Source organism: Scomber japonicus, chromosome 11 (assembly GCF_027409825.1).
Source record: "Scomber japonicus isolate fScoJap1 chromosome 11, fScoJap1.pri, whole genome shotgun sequence".
NCBI classification, from domain to species: domain Eukaryota; kingdom Metazoa; phylum Chordata; class Actinopteri; order Scombriformes; family Scombridae; genus Scomber; species Scomber japonicus.
The window spans coordinates 16445388-16466232 of record NC_070588.1 but is presented as its reverse complement, the minus strand read 5'-3'; the positions used below and the strand labels follow the sequence as shown (position 1 = coordinate 16466232).

The following is a 20845-nucleotide window of genomic DNA, read 5'->3' as shown; positions in this document are numbered from 1 at the left end:
CTTAATTACTCCACAAAAATCTAGAAATTAAAAAATAAGACTTAATGTTTTTATCAAATAAATCTAAAAATGACATGACACATGATATTTTTACCTATGAAGGCCATCGTAGGTTGCAGTTTCAATGTAATCATAGCGACTATCAACCCAGTAAATGCGCTTGGCCTCAATGTCTAGTGTGATACCAGCTGGCCAGCCCAGTTTACTCCCAATGATCCCATAACGATTGGTGCCATCCATGAAGGCACGCTCCAGACCTGGTTGCCCATTCAGTGCCTCCCAGTCTGAGAAGAACATATACCTGTGAAAGGAAGAAGAAAATGCTTCATCTGTCAGTTTTCTTTGAGGTGGGATCCTTTCATTAAGACTGCTATGTACAGCTGGGCATACAGAAGTAATATTACATGTATTAAATTAAGATAACACATAGGAGGCTTTACTCTTTTTAATTAACTTTAGCATCAATTGCATCCTATTATATCCCCAGTAGGGAGACTGTGCATCTCACCAAAGAACTGTACATTAATTTAAGATAAGCAATTTATCTGCAGCCACCTGGCTCTCCTCCCCCCTTGACCTATACTATTGGATTACAATGAGGGCCATCACTTACATTGCTCCTCACTAATCCAACCAGGGCAATCTGCTAATCTCACACACACACCCCATTATTCCATGGCAATGGAGCACGACAAAGATACTGTATGTGCAGATTGGGAGTGGATGGACGGATGGAAACTGGGAGACGTGCTTACCCAACAGTGGGGTCCACCGCCAGTCCTCTAGGGTTTCCAAGGTTTTCAGTGATGAGCGTGACCCGGTTACTTCCATCAAAGTCCACCATGTCAATCCGGTTGACGCTGGCCTCCACCACATACAGTTTATTGTTCACCCAATCCACCGCCAAGTTCTCAGGGTAGTCAACTGATACATTTAAAACCACCTGCATGTTGGAACCATCCATATCTACAGAAAACACCTGTACACAAAAGATGGCATTGTTGTAAGGAAATCAAGCCTTAGGTGGTCCCTGCTTCCAGAAATAAATGAAATATATTAAGAAGGAGGATGATTTAAGAGTGTGGCTTTCAACAGCAGTCACAAGCATTAATGTAAAGGTAACAATAAGAAAGACATTTTAGCAAGCAGGAAGAGGTAGAGAGAGTTTACTTGTTTGACTGTTTTCTGTCTCGTTATGAAGCTTGTAAGGTGGTTTTCTAAATACGATAATGGCACTAGTCTCTAATAATGGAAGCCTTGACATCATGCAGCTATTTAGGGGAGTACTGCTCTTAGCAGCTCTGCTTCTTTTGAAACAAGATCCTAACGTCTAAAGAGCAGGATATTCAACTGACCTGGTTAAAGAGAAATTGAAGATGTGGAAATAGCCTGGTAGTTTAACCTTTCTGGTTGCATTCACATGCCCTGTTTGCACTCTCCCTACATTTAATCTGACATGCTGCCATGGAGGTGCTTGATACACACAGATGCGATATACACTGATGCCCTGTCAAAGATATGTCCTAGGCTTTCAGGCAAGTGGCTGCAGTTCAAACCATAGAGAAGCCAAGGCATAGGCTGAACAAAGACTTTTTAACTGGACAAAGAATGCATATAGATGGACAGTGCCACTGAAAACAAATACGGCATAATTACTTTGAACAAGATTGAGTTACAAAAATTGCACTCTGGTATGTGAACATCATACCAGCCTATCAGATAGGTTTCAAGATTAAGCCATTTGGATTCCATTTCACGTCTACTTCCCCTTCATTATGGCCCAGCCGCACAGGAGCCAGAAGCCATCCCATTATTATAGTATCAACATTTCTGATATTTTAAAGGATAACTGAAAGAATTTTGTCTTGGCCAGCTGCAGTCCAACTCAAGTATTTCCTCAAACAAAAAACTAGTTCACTCCCCATAAACTGTTACTCAGGCAATGATGGGTAATGCTCGAAGAAAAACACTGTAGGTAGCATGACTAAATTCTTCAGCCACGCTAGCAGCTCCATGAATGCTAACATGCTCACAATACCAATGCAAGCATGTTGATGTTTATCAGGTATAATATTTACCATGTTATCTATCTTAGTCTGTTAGCATACCAACATTTGATATTTAGTAGGGCTATAAATCAATTTTTTTTTAAACTAATTTGCTGTGATTGATTGCAATCAATTGCTTTTTACTTCTCAATATTGAAGCTTGTAAAGGATGTTAAAATATAAGTGCCAGTTGAATTTCAAAACCATCAAGGCCATTAAAATTAGGTATCAAATTAGAAGGCAACCATTTCTTACATGCGCTACTATAAATGAAAATTGACAACAATACATGTGTTCCATGTTCAAGTGACAATAGTCCTTGCAAATATGAACAAATACAACAAGGAAAGATTTGTCTACTTTCAAATAACAGTATCCTCAACCTAGACTTAAAACTGAGTCCGCTACAGCCTCCGAAAGACAGTAATGTGTTAATCATCTTAATTTTCCAACATTTGATATTTTAAATTAATCAAGAAATTAACACTTTCATTTTTACAGCACCAGTAAATAGCATTAAACATAAAGTACATTTTAGGCTGGTGAGAATATTAAAAAATTTTTGCAGGTATTTGGTCATAAACCAAAGTGTTTTCAGAATTCTAAATTTTGACCATTATTACAATTCTTCCTGCAGGGAATAGGAATGTCTGTACCAAATTCCAAAGCAATTCATTCAACAGCTGCTCAAAACATTTCACTAAAAAACCCAAATAACAGTGGGCTTCGTCCTTTAGGTAACATGACTGTCTTTACACAATTTTAAAGTAAATCATCCAATTGATGTTGAGATATTTCAGTCCGGACCAAAACAGTGGAATGACCAACACTGCCATCCCGAGAAGAATGCTGCTAAAAATAACACTGGATATGGAATTTGGATAAAAATACCTTATTCTGAATCGTATCAGTCCAGAAGATCTTATGGAGATTATAATGGAAGTCTACTCCCACAGCAACCCCTCTGTTCTGTGAATGAACCAAAGTGCGCAGGCTGTTGCCATGGATGTCCCCTATTAACAGGTCTCTGCCATTAGAAAACACCAAAGAAGGGACTCCAGCTGCAGAGAAAACATACCACAGAACACAGCATTAAGAGGTCATTATCTTTAAAAATAAATAAATAAATTCAGGTTAGAACTAGATCCTGATTAATATCAAAACAAGTATCAATTTAGTAGTGTACATGCTCAGCTGAATGATGAGTGGAAATTTACTGAATTATTCTCAGATCCCTGACTCAGTCTCAGGAAGGTAAAGTGCTTTTTAGCCACTGTCATTACACACTCTTGCCGAGCAAAAGGCAAAGAGGTCAGCCTCTTAGTCAACACTCTTTCTATGTTCCACAAAGGCAAGAGACTAACTAAAACAACATTCAGTACGCAACAATGCACCAGAAAGAACTGCAGACGCTCAGTAAAGCAGCCACAGGGGTTGGCAAACAGGAAAGGAGGCTATGCTAATGGGCCTCATTTGGATGGATCATTCACACATTTAAAATCTGAGCATACTGTATGTAAGACAGCCTATTTAAACAGAGAGGAAATCACACTTACTCGAGACATCAGCTCGACAGTATCTGTGCTGCTCCAGGATGTAGCCCTCTCGACAGCTGCAGCGATGGGAGCCAATCCGGTCCTCACAAAACTGGTCACACACGCCCCACATTGAGCAGTCATCAAAGTCTTTAATAAAAATCACAACAGATGAGAATGATACACCGTTTGGTGTTATTTGTGTAAAGCTTGAGTAATTTTGTTGTCCTGAAATTAAGTATCCCTTTCACCAACAGACTGATATCCTGTTCTTAAATACAAAACCTAAATCTACAAAAAAGTTGGAAAAGATTCACCTCATAACTATTGTTTTAACTACTCATTTACTGAGCAAAGGGAGAAAACAAGTCTATTTTGTCTATCCCAACAAATATTTATAATCTATATAAAGAGGTTGCACACAGTTGCAATTAAGTTAATGAAGAGGGTATACCTATACATGAGCGACTATTGTTATTGCTGACAATGTATCCAGAAGGACAGGAACAGGTTCCCCCATCTGGGGAAGGATGACAACGATGCTCACAGCTCAGAGAGGCACATCTCCAAATACCTGGCAACACAGAAACCACAATAACAATAAGGAATAAATATAGTTACATATAATAATATATACAGTATAGTTTCTGTAGCTAGACAGTCTATATTATTAGATGTCCTAAGTACTATACTAGTTGCATTGGTACTAACTGCAATTGTGTCCAGCAGTGATGTTGGTTTCATCCTCTCCCTCCGGACAGTGAGCCGTCCCATCACACAGATGATCCATAGGGATACACAGGCCAGAGGATGGACACGGCCATTCCCCTGGGTAGCACTCCCGTGGTACATTATCTATGGACAAAACAAACCCATCATCATCATCATGTCTGTGCAGGCTTAAGCATATACAATCAGAAAACAAGACAGCAGAGAGTTTTACATGTGTCACACTGGTGGGCATGCAAAGATATTCAGAGTGTGAGGTATGTATTAAAGACTAGCAGCCTTATCTCCACAGGAATGTAGTGCTGATCTTAAGAAATTTGTGACTAGGACTTCATTGTCAGGGAAATTACTGTCACTTTAAATCAATGCAGGGGAGTGGAGCTTTTGGAGGGGGTGGGGGGTCACGGAGGGCTTCTGCAGCCCATCCTCTAAAAACACACACTCTTCACAGCCGTGTGGAGGAATTCTAAAGCCCTTTGGGGGGCTGCGCAATCTTGTGCCACAAAGAGGCATTTGAATAACACACTTAAAGGAGCACAGGCATAGCGTCTTGCTAGCGTGAACCAACCATGGAGACTGGAGATGAATCAGGTTCACACAGAGAGCTCTGGTTGTTACCAATTCTGGTATTCCTTAACCAGCTAAATGTCTAAAACTTCAAGTTCTAATGGTAAAAAATAACTACAAACATGACAACTAGTTTCCAATTCATACCACAGCCTTTTTCATCTGCGTTGTCCTCACAGTCGTCCTCTCCATCACAAACCCAGACTTGGTGGATACAGCGGCCACTGGGGCAGGTGAAGTAGTTTCCTTTACATGTTGGATATGCTGCAGGTGATAAGGACACTATTAATACACAGAAAATAAGAGAGTAAGTCAGATTTGACTGAAGGAGGAGAGACGGTAGGTAGAGGTTACATACTGCAATTTAGCTCATCACTTCGGTCCCCACAGTCATCGTCATGGTCACAGACATACCGTTGAGGAACACACATTCCATTATGACATGGAAACAGACCTGTATTGCAGTGCTGTGCTAAAGAAAACAGACCAGAAGCAGACAAAAAAGAACCATTTGGTGATGATGTTATGCCATAGATAGTTTTGCAAGTGAAGGCTGTTGTTTGGGAGGGGGGCCCGGTCATAAAATTGGCTGGCTACTTACTGCAATTTGCCTCATCAGAGCCATCACGGCAGTCAAGTATCTGGTCACATCGTTGGGTCCGGTTGTAGCAGGCCCCATTAGCACATCTTAGCTCTGTACACTCACTGAATTCTGAAAGATTAAATCATCATCAGGGCAACAGTGTGCATTCAAGTCAGCCTGACAACTGTGTTCTTTTCAGCTGTGAAAATGTGAAAAGCTTAGCGAATGGGGAGGATAAGAGACTAAAATTTAACGCCACCACCATAACAACAGCAGTCGCCGAAGAATTCTTTAAGCAATTGTGAGATTACCACAGTGTGCAGTGCTGTGAGTCTACCATGTCGGCACAATAATGGCATAGCAGCTGAACTTCAGCTTGACTAATCCACCAAGGAATCTGCAATCAACCTCTGACAACAAGAAGCATATTGTGGCCCATTCTGTCAGTCAGCGAGCCTCTTAATCTTAACAAATTGATTAAAATGCCACAGGAGCCTGAGATAAAAAAATAAATAAAAAGAGGAAACCACCCTGGAGAAGACTTACGGCAGTTTCTCTCATCAGCCCCATCTGAGCAGTCTGCCACACGGTCACATCGGTATTCTCCTGGGATGCACACCCCGTTACTACAGCTGAACTGGCCACTGGTGCACGTCCTTCCAGCTAGAGACATATTGGACAGAGTCTTAGCAGCACATACAATGTTTTAAGTAAGATTATAATAATAATAATAATAACTTTATTTTGTATAGCGCCTTTCATGAAACCCAAGGTCGCTTCACAATAACAGTTGTAAATATAGATAAAATATTACATATTTGTACATATAGGCCTCACAGATCCTTTGGCTTATTGTTTCAAATCCACATAACATAGTTATTACAGCTATACCAAGATTTTGCACAATTGTAAAATTACAATTAAATGTGTGAAAATGATTCTGAAATATAACATCTTTGATTGCAATATTTTAGTTTAAATAATTGACAAATTTTATTTAAAATTAAGATAAAGTTTCAATAAAGCACTAGAACAAGCAGGCAGTGAAAACAGTGAAAATATGTGATGAACAATGTGTATTATCTGACTTTGAAGCTTCTTTGGATGATTTTTAAGGGAATATAAGGGTTCAGGTGGTTAAATATCAATTTGTGAAGGACAATTAGAACAACGATTTGGTATATTTTCCATGAAGTGCATCCGATAGTAGTAGTGGTAAGATATACTTACGACAGTGTTGCCTCTCATCTGAGCCATCCTCACAGTCTTCCTCATCATCGCAGACCCACACATCCGGGATACACTCGCCATCACTCAAACACTGGAAATGACTGGCATCACATGTTACCTGAGCTGTGGGAACACACACAGAGCATCTCATTATTATCATTATTGGAAATCCTACACTACCGGTCAAAAGTTTTAGAACATCCCAATTTTTCCAGTTTTTTATTGAAAAAATGTTTTCAAGCTTACCATCTTGGTCTTTTTTCCTAATTCCTAGTTCTGGCATAGCTTGGACTTATGTTTTGGGTCATTATCTTGCTGTAGGATGAACCCCTGACCAACTATGTGCGTACTAGAGGGTACTACTTGTAGAATGCTGTGGTAGCTGACCCTGAGGAACCATTCTTTCACCTACTCAACGGCGAACAAAACTCCTGCATGATGAACAGAATATTTAAAATTTTGATTCATCAATCCATAGCACCTTCTTCCAGTCTTCAGCAGTCCATTGGTGGTGTTTCATGGCCTAGGCAATCCCCTTCTTCTTATTCTGACGTCTTAGCAATGGCTTTCTTGCTGCAACTCGACCTGTCAAACCTGCAACTCGAAGTCTTCTCTTCACAGTTGAAACTGACACTTGCTTACTACGAACACTATGAAGCTGTGCTTGAAGCTGTTGTCCTGTGAGCCGCCTATCAGGCAAGCTGTTGACTCTCAGAAACTTGTCTTCTGACTCTGTTGTGGCTTTGGGTCTGCCAGACCTCTTCCTTTCAGAGTTTCCTCCAGTTTCTGAGTGCTTTTTGATGGTGAAGGAAACTGTACTCACTGACACCTTGACTTTCTTCGCAATTTCTCTGTAGGAAAGACCTACATTTTTAAGTGTTTTTGTATAATTTTCAGTTTTGGGTAACCTTACCTTTTTTTTTTAACCTTTGGCAGTTCACCACTTACCTTTGTGCCATTTCAAGCTATTCATTGGACTTGAAATGCTTGAATTTCAATAAAAAACTGGAAAAATTGGGGTATTCTAAAACTTTTGACCGGTAGTGTACAAGTGTTACAAGTTAGTTAGTTAAATCAAGATTTTACAAACAAAGCCTATATTAGCAATATGAGTTGATCATATATGTAAACTAATTTAAGATCACCTCCATATATGACACATGCTACTAAATTACTAAATCTAGTAGTATAGAAAGCTCTTAAAATCAGCTCCATAATATTATAAAATACTATGAAAAGGACAATTTTCAATAAAGGCAACTTTTACTTCAGTAAATTTTGAACGCAAGATAAGTATAAGGTTTGTCCACCTCTTTCACGGCTGCTGTAATCTTGTGTTCAAGTTGGAATGACACTCACTTTTAAAGAGGCATTATAAATATGCCATCCGTCTCAGGTTCTGTCTATTGTCCTACAGTTTAATATGATGAGTAACTCACGGCAGTCCTGTTCATCAGAGTCATCCACACAGTCTGATGTCCCATCACAGTGCCAGTCCCCTGGGACACATCGGCCTGTCCCACAGCGGAACTGCCCCAGTTCACATCCTACACACAAACACAATTTGACACATTTCAGCGCTTAAGTTCAAACTTTTCCTTACAAGATTTTACAACTGTAATCCACAGTTATTTTATTATCATTATTGTTGTTAATATATTTAAAACTTTTGTCATCTTGTTCATCTTAGGGCCTTATTGGGCTTCTTATGTAAAAGCATGTTGTTCACAGCATTGACAAGCTTTGGAGACAAGCGTGCCAGCCATCCCCCAGACAGTTACACAACCTTCACCGCATTCATCCTGAGCCTCCTTTTGATGTTCTCACTGAGTGGCATCTGTAGAGATAAGGTACCACCACTCTACCCTGACGTTTTCCAGGAGAGATTGATTCAGGCAGCATAGTTCAGTGGCAGAGCACTCCATCAGACCCGTCCAAATAGGAATGTGCAATTCTGATTGTCTCTCTGACAGCCTGATTTATGGTGCATGCTGTTCCAGTCCGGTCTGAAATGTAATTGGAATAAATAGTGGTACTGGGTGGTACCACAACCATTTCGACCTAAATTCTTTGTGAGAAGAGCTGTGAGTTGATGATTAGATGTGAATGCTTGGGAATGGTGCTCTATCTCTGCCCTGACAGATCCGATATTTTAGAAACATTCTTCATTCTTGATCAAATATCTCCCAACATTTGCAGAAATAGCCTACTAAAATAAAGCCACTAATAAGAAAATTACAGATGTGCTGTGACATTTTTTTATTCTTACAGGTGTGTTTAAGTGAGCAACTATGAGTAAAAAACTACTAAAACAGACATGTCAGTTGGCTATGAACCAGCAGCCTATTGGCTTGGTAAATTCTGCATAAGTAAGACATTGATTGTATTTAGAGTCAGGGGTCTATCATTTCCTTTACGTAATGTGCTCTTTTAAGATGGATCACTTATACAACAGCTATGGGGTCAGTGCCAGTACCACTGCTCTAAAAGCCTTGCATACACTCATATCAAGAACTCTTGCCTCAGATTAATTAGCCAGCAAACCACCTCACTGCTTTGCAAACCAACCCAGCAAAACAGGCTGAATATTTAACTCCTTCAAGCAGCTACGCAGGAAGTAAACCTTTTTTCCTGCTCAGTTTACTAATGATAAAATTGCTTGCAATCGGCTCAAAGGGAGCCTTTGTTGCAGGGAAGTAGTCCCAGAGGTTTCAGCATCATCTATAGCATGGCAGTATGGACAAGTGTTGCATACAGTACATGAAAAGTTCGGGGGTGGACTGAAACTCAGTCCACCCCAGTTACTTGTATAGAAGTTTATCATATTATCCTCGTAAAACAAAAAAAGAATGAATGAAATTAATAAGATGTCAGAATGAAAATCTGCCCTGGGAAAGATCAAGATGTTGCTATACATTCAGACCTGGGCTGACAACTTAAGAACACATATGCCAAGGAGAAACCAATCTGCTGGAGGCTTTCAAATGCAGCCAGTGTTTCCTCACAGTATTACTTCTGGGAAAGGTGACAGATACACTGAAGCTGATCCTTTCAACAGCACTATCTTGTGCGGGGGTTCTTCTTACGTTCTGAAAAAAACGTCCTTCTTTGTAACTTTTCCTTTATCCTCAAATTTCTGTCTTCTTCCTGACAAAGTTTGACCATGTCAGTCAATAGTAGGAGGTGGTAAAGGCCAAGTGGGAATGTCACAAATCTGCTATTAAGAATGTAATGTCTGGGTCTGATGATCGCTGCTTTTAATTAATTAGTGTTTTTGTGTAATTTGATGTTGTCCTTTCCCTTTTTTCTACCCATGTCTTTTCTAACTAGCATCTTAAACCCACAGCAGGAGAGGGCACTGCAGTATCCACAGAGGAAGATAAGGAAGGCCTATTGTCCAACAAAGAAGAGCAGTAGAGGAATTTTCATTAGAATGAAGCCCCCCGAATGCCTAAAACCCCATTGGGAAATTACAATGGCACAAAAGAGGTTCCAGCAGGGATGCAAACTCATAACTGGAAGTGTCACCCTAAAAAGCTGCTTTAGAGATGGACAGCATACAGCAGAGTGCAGTAAGGCATGCTTCCTGTGATAAGCTTAAACAAAAGTGTCCCTCACAGCCAACTATTAGGAAAACACCTGTCCACCTCCACAAACACATCTCTTTCTTTTCAGGTGGGGCACTTGAAAGATGTCTTCAAGATTTCGTCAATACTGTCTTGTTTCGGCACGGCCCTCTGCGTTCACTAAATGTGCAGAGAAAACGGCTGCTTGGCAGCATGAAACACTGGACCCATCGATGCTGTCAGAGTGGAGTGCTGCTGCCTATTTCATATGGAAATCAATGCAGCAGAATGCAGTCAATTGCCAAACAAGTGACTTTGGCTCTTACTGCTACACACAAAACAGTGAAAAACCAAGGGGCTTTGGCAATGGCATGGGAGCAAAAGGAATAAATAAATGGAGTGTGGAATAAAGCCTTGGTCTAGTTAGAGTAGAAAAATCCGAGTTTTGCCTTGACAAAAACATGAGTGAAAATAATCATAAATTAAGTTGTCACTATGCAATGAGACAGCTTACTGGATAACTTTTCTCTGTACAGTGAGTCACAGCCAGAGTAAGAGAGATACAGGAAAAGACAGGATATGCCCTCTATTTGTGCCAACTATGTTCCTCTTTCTAATGCAGTGTTACTGTTGTGCAAGGATTTAGGCTCCTGCACCGGAAAGAAGTGGGCATGTGCAAGGTTTAACATGCACGTGTTGGCAAAGTTTGAGTCCTGAGAAGACATTTTTAACTGTGTCATTACAGACCACAATTACATTAACAAACATTGTCAGCTGTTTTCCCTTTTCTGTTTTTATTCCTACTGTGAAACAAAAATGTAATGAGTAACAAAATATAAGTTCTTACTGTGCACTTAATAGGTTATCAGGATTTCACTGGCCAATAATTAATGGAAGTAACAACTCAATTTACAGGCAAAACTTGTCTGAACAGCAAAAATGGCAGAAAATAGTTAACAAACCAGCACCGTGACATCCCTTCAGAGTGTTACATTAGTCATTAATGCCAGTGTAAGCATTCCGCAACACTATCAGTCCTGAGTGCTGGATAATGTGTTACAGAAGGTCATGGATTAAATAATTTATCAAACTAAATTATTTTTGTGGAGAGATTAGAGAAGGTACCCTCTTCCCTCACAATAAAAAAGCAAAATCTTTCTAATCTTTCTTAGTGTATTATTAAGTGAGACATCTACCAATCTGACTCACATATCATCAGATAGCCTTCCATAAGCACTTACTATTCATTTAAAGGTAAAGCACTGAATGGTTGCTCACACTTCAGGTTAAAGATAAATGATGGAACATCACTGCAACCTACATGACACGGCCTGCGTCTGTTAATCACAACAAATCCGTACTAATAATCGACATGAACATGCTGACCAAAGTCTACTGAGATTCTGTGGTTTTAGTCAAGTCATCACTTTGTACACCTCAGCTGTTGGCAAATTTCAGCTACAACTACTGTACTGTGACTGCTACAACAGAATCAAATGCTGAGGGATTTTCTTAAAATGCTACAGTTTCAGTGTCAACAAGGTTATATTGTCTTTTTGGCATCTACAGTCCAACATTTCTGTTTTATGAGACAATAGATCAAGGACATTTAATAATAAATTCATTAGAAAGCTGTAGCTGTGACATTCCTCTTGGTACAGTTTTTTTTCTGAACTCCAAACAGCTCCTTAGGTAGAAATGGCTCCATTCTGCAGCAGCTGCAGTGTAATTAGTTGCTTGATTCACACTAAGGAGCTTACATACTAAGGGTTGAGCAAAAAGAAAGCAGATTACAATTTGAGAAGTAGGATCTTGCTGGGCTATACAAACAGACAAACACACGACTGTCATGTATAAAGAGCCGTATATTTGGTCATTTCCTGTGTCTGTGTCTCACGTCAGAAAATAAAGTTCTCCGTTGACTTGGAATCAGGTTTGAATCAGTGGTGTGCAGCGTAAAATCTGCTCCACTGAATAAGATTTGTACCAGCAGCTCTCAGTGCTCACAGATTGTCTGTAAGTCACATGCTCTTTTCTGTTACCTAGCAACAGTAAAGCTCAGGCAAAAGTTCCTCCAGAGAACTTCCAATCTGTCTGAGGAAGGCTTTGTGCTCAACCTTTAAAGTAATACTATGTGGCAAAACATGCAGCTCTGAGGCTAATATTATTCCACCAAGCAGTCACGTCAATATGACTGACAGAGATGATGTAATTTTATTGAAATAGTGGCACAGAATCACCAAAAGTTATTTTCATGTGCACAGCTGATTGATCCTCTTTGATTCCTATTTTAAAAAAACTGGAATTGTTAACCGCTGGATGGACAACTTAAATGTGGATAAAACAAAAAAAAACAATGGTAATTTTAATTCAGCAGCAATCCCAACTTCTATTTCACTACACCATTATAGGTTTGTTTTGATGAGCAACAAGTGCACTGGATGAATCACTAGTGGCTCAACAACTCTGCAGGTCCTCAATATCTCATTCAACTGACAGCCTGTGTGAACAAATAAAAAGAGTAAATACAAACTCACAACTTACCTTCAGAATGGCACCAACTAACACAGTATATGAAGACGAGAAAGAGTTTAAGCATCAGTGCTCTCCACATTCTGGCTGGTCCGTCCAGCTCCGCTGTGCAGATGGAGGAGCTGTAGGGACTGGGGCTTGGATGCTGTTGCTTTCCTCTGTCTGTCTTTCTTGGCCCGCTAGTTGATGAAAAGGGGCGTGCACAAAGCACAGGACAGCCGCTCCCCCAACCCAGCCTCGGCCCTCCGGATAAATCCCTCAAACCCTGGAATCTGCATAATGCCAAGCAAGTCCCAAGTGCCAGTAATTTTTAGTCACGGCGGGCTACCGTCACTGTTTATTTACTTTAATCCGGGGATACTTTCCGGCTCTAAGGGAGGAGAACAATAGGAATACCCCCAAAAACATATTCAATTATTAAAAGCTTTAAATTGTGGGTCCTGATCAGGCTCAGACACGACACGTAATTTAAATGTCAATGGTTCGAGTCCGACAGTAACCATGTTGCATGCTTTTTACACACACACACACACACACACACACACAGACAGTAGTAGTGCAAGGTGCATTAGTCATTAATAGTGCCTTGCTTCAATGTAAGGCATTGTGTTAAAAACTGTGTAATTCGCAATAAATTTGTGATACAGTATATAATGGATGAATTATAAATCCCGCATCAACATATTGATATTTCCACATTTTACAAGCGACTTGGGAATTAACGATAGACACAGCTCAACTCAAAAACTCAAACAAAGAGTGAAAATAGATAACGGTCACATAAAATTAAGCATTTGAGAATGTGCCAAACTTTAACATAATTTAGGCAGCAATAAAAAATATAGCCTAACAACTTGTGCCAGCATGTGTTTCCGACATGGTCCATCCCTTCACTGTGCTGCTGGTAGCTGGTTAAGAAGATAGACAGCGCCATCTTGCGGACGAGCACCTACACCGACGTTTCACCTGCTGCTGCCTCTAAATCAGAGGAGAGGACAGTAATTTGTAATTGTATTATTTTATTTTATTTAGACAGAGACAGTACACAGTACACAATAAAATATTAACCTTGTATAAAACAAAGAGAGGTGCATTGTGCCAGGTCTTAGCAGACTTGCTGTTTTCCGCCCGTAGTCCTGGGGCATAGTATATATTTCTTATATACAGTCTATGGGTCCAAAGAGGGTTGCCAATAGCAACCGAGCAACTGGAACGTGGAGATTGTCTCCATGAAAAGTGGACCCGAGTGGACCCGAGGTTTAAGAAGGGGGAAGTTATTAGTCCGTGATACATCGGGAGGAAGTTTCCTTCGCCTTTACTTATCATGACAACTCCACAGAGAAATACAGAAAACTTGGTGAATACGGAGTGCAAAAACACAGAGGTGAGTTAACTTAAAAGTTACAACGATCGGTAGTCATGGTTACCAAGAAGTTAAGGGTCTCCCGATAATGTAATTTGTTGTCATCTTATACTTTGTAAGCGTTACTATATGTTACTATATGTTACATTCTTATACTTTATCTTAAAGTTGCAAATAAACTTGAAACTTGCTGGGGGGGACGGATCTCTGATAGTTAATTATTTACTTTTTTCACCGTTTATTGTCCCTTTTTTAACGCTTTTGACTGTTATCTGTTATTATTTACTGTCATTTGTTACCTCACCTTTAATTGTCCTTTTATTGTGAGCTGTCATTTTTTAACATTAATTTTAACCGTAAACTTACATTACCGTCCAAGATCCTTTTCTTCTTCTCATATGATTTACTGTTGTTTGTAACGCTAACTCACTTTCCTCTAAAAGTGTCTGTTTACTGTTTAGTGGTAGAAAGAAATAAAGCAATGCTTTAACTTAATTCTGAGGTAACGAGCATCTAATGTTACTTTTATAATGTATTACCATCATTTACTATTTTATACTTACTTTTTTAGGTATTTCAAAAATAGTCACAGTTTTATTGTTTGACCAGATTATTTTCAAGTGGTCACAGTTCTTTGCAAAATCTAACTTAAGGGGTCTTTGTCAAAATGTTTGTGTATTTCATGTTAAAAAATGGAAACTTTAGGTTTTTGAAAACTATCATAAATAAATTATATCGGTATGAATCTCAAAATCCCAGTAATAATTAGTCCATACACTACTTTAATAACTTTACTAAGAGGCTACCAACACTTACTGTCATGACTTAACCGTTTGTTTTCTTCCTTTTTCTTTCTCAGTGTGTGGACAGTATTCAGGACTTACTGGAGAAACTTCGGAGTCTTCCTACAGGGGATAAATCAGACACAGAGATGCTGTGGTCCCGGATAGATGAACAGTCAAGTTTGATCTGCATGCTGAAACAGAGAGCAGATGAGCTGGTTCTGAGATGTCAGGCCCTGCAGAAAATCAATACAGAGCTTGAGGAGCAAGTAACAGGCTGTCAGAAAGAACTGGACAGAGAAAGAAAGAAAACTGAGATTATAGAAAGAAGATTTATGGATTTAGCTGCCAACAATCAAGCAATTATTGCTTTCATGGACGAGCACAAAAGTCAGAACGTGCAGTTAAAGCTGAAAAACAAGCTGCTGCAGTCAGAAAATGATTCACTTTTCTCCCCAAAACTACAAGATAAAGAGGTGGTTGTTCAAAAACTTATGCAAGAAGTCAAAATGCTAACAGAGAAATACACAAATAAAGAAAATGAATATCGGTAAGATTTTCGAATAAACATCAGTTATGAATAATGCTAAAAGTCAATCAACAGAAAATGATCTTTCATGTAATTGATCCATCAAAACGGCCTCACATTCACTGTTTCCAGTTTCTAAAATGTGAGGGTGGCCTGTTTCTTTCTCTGTTGTACTTATAAATTGATTATTGATTAGGGACCGAGCCGAAAGGCAAGAGGGCGAGGACTCTGGAGGAGTCCAGCCCTTGCCTGGAGTCAAGGACCCTATTATTATTATTATGTTTGGCTGTTCTGACTGCAGGCAATGTCTTTAGGACAACCTGAGTATTAGTTGCAGCTTTGACAGTTTAATATGTAAAATGTACTTTATATTGATCATTTGAATGGCACATTTTATATTTTGTTATTAATTATTGCTATCATATTTTTATAACTTTTTTTTTTTTTTTTTTTAGGGAGAAATTAGCTGAAAATCAGTCAAAACTCTTGGAACAAACAACAAAGCATCACACCAAGGAGGCATTGCTATGTGAACAACTGCATGATGCCCAGAAACAGCTTGGAGATGTTTCACAGAGGTGCAAAGGTGGGTACTAAACATTTGGTCCTTGCGTTATGTGCTTCAAAATACAAGCACCTGTAAACTTGTGGCCTTTCCGCACTCAGACCTGAAGCTGCAGCTACAAAACACTGGAGAGGAGAACGCCTTGAAGGAAACCAACATAAGAGAAAGCATAACAAGCCTCACCAAAGAGAAAGACAAATTATTGAGTGTTTCTGTGGAAAGAGGGAAAATAATACAGGTGACTGAAAATAGTGTTTTTTCTTGTCTCTAAAACCACAACCCAACTGCACTGAATGCACCTGTCTCTTCATGTATTCACAAACTGGTCTAAAAATTACAGGAGAAACAAGAGGAAATGCAGCAGCTGGAGAAAAAATATATGGAAGAGAAAAAAGCCCGGGCCAAAGCAGAGAGCAGGTAAAATGTGTATCCTCAATGCTTCAAATGCACTTCTGTTTGGAGAAAACCTGGAGTACAATAAGTAACATCCCTATGTGTCTATGACCTCAGGTTTGAACAGGAAGCACAAGCTGTTAACGCAGATGTAAAAGTGAAGTCTCTCCAGTGTGCTCTTGATGAATTCAAGATAAAGCATGAGAAGCTAAAAAAGGTTAGTTGAAATCTTCAGTTTCTAGGAGTGATATTGTCAGTGGCCCATACAGAGATGCGAACACACTCAATATTTCTTTCTCATATTATTTTACAGGATTTCGAAGCCTTCAAAGAACACAGCACCAACCTCCTTGTTCAAGAAAGGGAGTTAAATAAGAAACTTCGCCACATGATCGGCTAAACTTATGTTTTCTCATCAATGTGACTTCATTAAAATGAATACTTTCACCAAAAACTGCTTACAACACTGATGGCGCTTACAATGAAAGGAAGGAAATAAATAATATGTTTTTTAATCTCATTACAGAGAAATGGAACTACAACACAACATACTTAGCATGACACATTAGGAGTTCCTCAAATATGTACAAATGTTTTGCTCATAAAATACTGCAGACAAATTACGAATGTTCTTCTGCAAGTTTCTCAGCCTTCTGAATTACTTCTTCAATGGGACCCACCATGTAGAAAGCTTGCTCTGGCAGGGCATCGTATTCACCTTGAAGAAAGAAAAGAACAGCTTTTACAATTGCAATTCCACTAATTGTATCCCGTATTTAAATGTCTTCCGTGCAGCACTTACCTCCTAGAATGCTCTGGAAGCCTTTGATTGTTTCTTTGAGAGGAACCAGTTTTCCCATGTGGCCAGTAAAGACTTCTGCTACCTGGAAGGGCTGAGACAAGAAACGCTGGATCTTGCGAGCGCGAGCTACAGTCAGCTTGTCTTCCTCAGACAATTCATCCATACCCAGAATGGCAATGATGTCCTGTAACGATTTGTAGTCCTAAAAAAAAAAAAAAGAAAAGAAGAGTGGTTAGAATGTTAGAACATTTTTGGACTAACGATGTTTGCTGATCGTTATTAAACATTGTTAACATCCAACATAAGTCTTGCCTGAAGAATCTTTTGTACACCACGAGCAACGTCGTAGTGTTCAGTGCCAACAATGTTGGGATCCATGATACGGGAAGTGGAATCCAGAGGGTCCACAGCAGGATAGATACCGAGCTCAGCAATGGCACGAGACAGCACAGTTGTTGCATCCAAGTGAGCAAATGTTGTAGCAGGGGCGGGGTCGGTCAAGTCATCGGCAGGTACGTAGATAGCCTGTAACACAATAAGCCCTTTGTTGTTTGGACTGTCATGAAAAAAAGAGAGACTGCCGTTATGTGATTCACATCATGTGAGTCCTTACTTGTACAGAGGTGATGGAGCCTTTTTTGGTGGTTGTAATTCTCTCCTGCATTGTACCCATATCAGTGGCCAGGGTGGGCTGGTAACCCACAGCAGAGGGGATACGACCCAACAGGGCAGACACCTGAAGGAGAATGACATAAATATTTGTTTACACACACTGTGTTACTTTGAGTGACATCAGCAAATAATAAAAATCCTTTTGGCATCGCAAACCTCTGATCCAGCCTGGGTGAACCTAAAGATGTTGTCAATAAAGAGAAGCACGTCCTGTCCCTCCTGATCACGGAAGTATTCGGCAACAGTCAGACCAGTCAGAGCAACTCTGGCACGGGCACCTGGAGGCTCATTCATCTGACCGTACACCAGTGCTACCTGAGAACGTGAGGAAATGAGTCACTGCGGGACGTCGTACTAAATAAATGGACATGAAGCCACTAAAACTGATTAACTACATCTGACATGCAAAAGTAATTGCACCAGAGAAACTCAATTGTGTTATTAAAACAAATACGTTCAGGGTGTCACCTTTGAGGTGGTGTCTTTGAGATTAATGACGCCAGACTCAATCATTTCATGGTACAAATCATTTCCCTCGCGGGTTCGCTCTCCCACTCCAGCAAACACGGAGTAGCCACCATGAGCCTTGGCCACGTTGTTAATGAGCTCCATAATCAACACAGTCTTGCCAACACCAGCACCACCAAACAGACCTAAAGGAACAAGACGTATACAGCAATTCATTATCGTGACTGTACATACACAAACAAAAATCTAGGGTGTAAAACAATCCACCGACCAATCTTTCCACCCTTGGCGTAGGGTGCCAGCAGATCTACCACTTTGATGCCAGTGACGAGGATCTCCTGCTCCACACTCATGTCTGTGAACTCAGGGGCTTCAGCGTGGATAGGAGCAGTCCTGCAGGTTAGGAAGGGTAATTTTAATGATGTCATTTATACGTTAATGCTAGTGACATTATATATGTTTTTCTTATTTTCAACCACTCCCATGAAATTTACAATAGCTGCTTTTTTTTTTTTTTTAAAGAGCTATTTTTGGACTTTTACATATGTACTGCAGATTTATCGTCAGTGGGAACAAGTGGGCTTGGGGATGACTACACAGACAGGGTTGAAAAGTTTTGAGCGATTGAATTTTGTCTGTTTGTTGACATATTATATAGAAAAATGTACAATAGCATCAGCACTGTGATCATTTCAATACTTACTGTTTGGTGCTAATTGGACCCCTCTCATCAATGGGTTCTCCAATGACATTCATGATCCTGCCCAAGGTCTCCGGACCGACAGGGATCCTGATTGGGGCTTGAGTGTCAAGAACCTTTTGACCGCGGACCAGACCCTCTGTGCCATCCATGGCAATCGTCCTGACTGTGTTTTCACCTGAAGAAACACACAAGGAGAAACAGTAAAGACTGTGTTTTAAGTTCATAACAGACATCCAAAAAGTGACATGTAGAGGATTAATTGGACACACTCACCCAGATGCTGTGCCACCTCAAGCACCAGCCTGCTGTCGCGGCCCAGCACCTCCAGGGCATTTAGAATAGGCGGCAGGCCTTCATCAAACTGGACATCCACCACAGCACCAATCACAGCTACTATGCGACCATTAGCCAGTGTTGCCTGAGCAGCTGGGGTGGCATAACCCCTTCCTGAAAGATCAATGGCAAATTAGAGGTGAAAAAAAAAAGAAATGAATGACAACACATTAAAGGCTCATTTACATATGACAGCAGCAAATTAAGATGAGAAGTCAGAACATATTAAAGAGACTTTACAAAGATTTGTATGTACACAAGGTAAAAGATGAACAAGTGAGCAAAATGTCAATTATATCTCCACATTTTGGTGTTTCATGATAGCAATCTCCATGTTTTTTTGCCACTAACGCACAGGCTGACAAACAGTAGCAGGCAGTGTGTGTGGACCATTTGACTTGTACTGAAAGGTCATTCATTAGGAGACTAGAGTCTAGACCGAGACATGACTGGAGCATCAACCTCTAATTTAAATTTGACTAAATCATTAACCATCGCTTATTTCTAAGACTAAGACTCATGTCAAAGTTAAAAATGAGTGTTCGCAAATGAATGAAAACACCTCACTGCTAAAATGAGGCCTGACTCACTGAGCATGCATTTGGGTTATAGATGATTACAGGACATACAATGCTGTCAGTGTAACTCGTGTATTAACTTACTCGCATTAAGAGCCGCATGTCTCCCACTGAGGGTCGTTAACGAGCTGACACCGGGCTTTAAAGCCTGCAGAGCCCCGCTACAGCAACGTCCCACAGCTCCTAGCATGGTTAAGATGGCTGAAGGTGAAGTTATAAACACACACAGCTGACTGAACTTATGCCGCTGGACTAACCTCTGAGCATGCGCGATGACGTGTTTTTAATACCTTCAGATGCCGCAGGAGGGCAGCACTAACTTGTACACGTCTCTGCTGTGTCTGCTGCCATCATGCTGCATGAAGTTGTTATGGTAGGCTACTTACTTCATTAACCATGGGTTTTCAAAGTTTCAGACATGGCTTGGGAAAAGGTCTACCTGCTTAGTTTCACTCAATTCTTGGATGCTTATGGTGTCATTTTTATGTTATTTGATCCCATAGACCCTCAACAACTGAGGAACTTATTATTGCTGTTTGACACTGTTTGACATTGCTCTCTTTTCTCTCCGAGAGAGTGCAAACACAAAGATGAGTGACAGTAGGAAAACAAGCAGCATTTGGATGCATTTCAATAGCTGTGAAAACACAAAGGCAGAATATAATGTTATTTAGCCTATTTATGATTATTTTTACTCTATACAGGTAATCTTTGTTTTATTTGTCCAGATTTCACTTTTTATAAAAGCAACCGACTGATAAAAACAATCAATTAATTAATCAATCATCAATTTGGGTGATAATCAGTCGACCCCCACTGTACAGTGTAACACCTAATGTGGCACCTTTTTCTTATCTCGTAATTACG

The 20845-nt window shown here is 40.0% G+C and overlaps 3 protein-coding genes across 3 annotated transcripts in view; 1 reads left to right on the top strand and 2 right to left on the bottom strand.

Annotated features, from left to right (window-relative positions):
* lrp2a (low density lipoprotein receptor-related protein 2a) overlaps positions 1-12872 on the bottom strand; it is a 48862-nt gene extending 35990 nt beyond the window's left edge. The window contains exons 1-13 of the mRNA XM_053328431.1: positions 12803-12872; positions 8132-8239; positions 6693-6815; positions 6009-6125; positions 5481-5591; positions 5238-5351; positions 5027-5143; positions 4295-4438; positions 4038-4157; positions 3605-3733; positions 2940-3109; positions 756-979; positions 95-301 (exon numbers count right to left, since the gene is read on the bottom strand). Of these exons, the coding sequence (XP_053184406.1) occupies positions 95-301; positions 756-979; positions 2940-3109; positions 3605-3733; positions 4038-4157; positions 4295-4438; positions 5027-5143; positions 5238-5351; positions 5481-5591; positions 6009-6125; positions 6693-6815; positions 8132-8239; positions 12803-12872 (1754 nt within the window). The remainder of the gene's footprint in view (positions 1-94; positions 302-755; positions 980-2939; positions 3110-3604; positions 3734-4037; positions 4158-4294; positions 4439-5026; positions 5144-5237; positions 5352-5480; positions 5592-6008; positions 6126-6692; positions 6816-8131; positions 8240-12802) is intronic.
* Positions 12873-14114: 1242 nt separating this feature from the next.
* zgc:172182 (coiled-coil domain-containing protein 89) lies at positions 14115-16822 on the top strand. The gene is made up of 7 exons (XM_053329164.1): positions 14115-14174; positions 15013-15485; positions 15920-16050; positions 16131-16267; positions 16370-16446; positions 16540-16639; positions 16736-16822. The coding sequence occupies exons 1-7, from the start codon at positions 14115-14117 to the stop codon at positions 16820-16822; spliced, it is 1065 nt and encodes a 354-aa protein (XP_053185139.1).
* Positions 16823-16918: 96 nt separating this feature from the next.
* LOC128367734 (ATP synthase subunit beta, mitochondrial-like) lies at positions 16919-20193 on the bottom strand. The gene is made up of 10 exons (XM_053328351.1): positions 20063-20193; positions 19341-19514; positions 19068-19242; positions 18636-18757; positions 18365-18549; positions 18053-18211; positions 17838-17960; positions 17537-17749; positions 17225-17426; positions 16919-17140 (listed from the first exon to the last, which is right to left on the bottom strand). Exons 1-10 carry the CDS (start codon positions 20166-20168, stop codon positions 17043-17045), a joined length of 1557 nt encoding a protein of 518 aa, XP_053184326.1. The 5' UTR covers positions 20169-20193; the 3' UTR covers positions 16919-17042.
* Between the last annotated feature and the right edge of the window lie 652 nt (positions 20194-20845).

Excerpts from the sequence above, each read along its gene's own strand:
- zgc:172182 (XM_053329164.1), top strand. The coding sequence starts at position 14,115 with ATGACAACTCCACAGAGAAATACAGAAAACTTGGTGAATACGGAGTGC. Across the intron at positions 16,051-16,130 it reads TGTTTCACAGAGGTGCAAAG|ACCTGAAGCTGCAGCTACAA; the intron begins GTGGGTACTAAA and ends TTCCGCACTCAG. Across the intron at positions 16,447-16,539 it reads CGGGCCAAAGCAGAGAGCAG|GTTTGAACAGGAAGCACAAG; the intron begins GTAAAATGTGTA and ends CTATGACCTCAG.
- LOC128367734 (XM_053328351.1), bottom strand. The coding sequence starts at position 20,168 with ATGCTAGGAGCTGTGGGACGTTGCTGTAGCGGGGCTCTGCAGGCTTTA. Across the intron at positions 18,550-18,635 it reads CGCCAAGGGTGGAAAGATTG|GTCTGTTTGGTGGTGCTGGT; the intron begins GTCGGTGGATTG and ends TTGTTCCTTTAG. Across the intron at positions 17,427-17,536 it reads GTGTACAAAAGATTCTTCAG|GACTACAAATCGTTACAGGA; the intron begins GCAAGACTTATG and ends TTTTTTTTTTAG.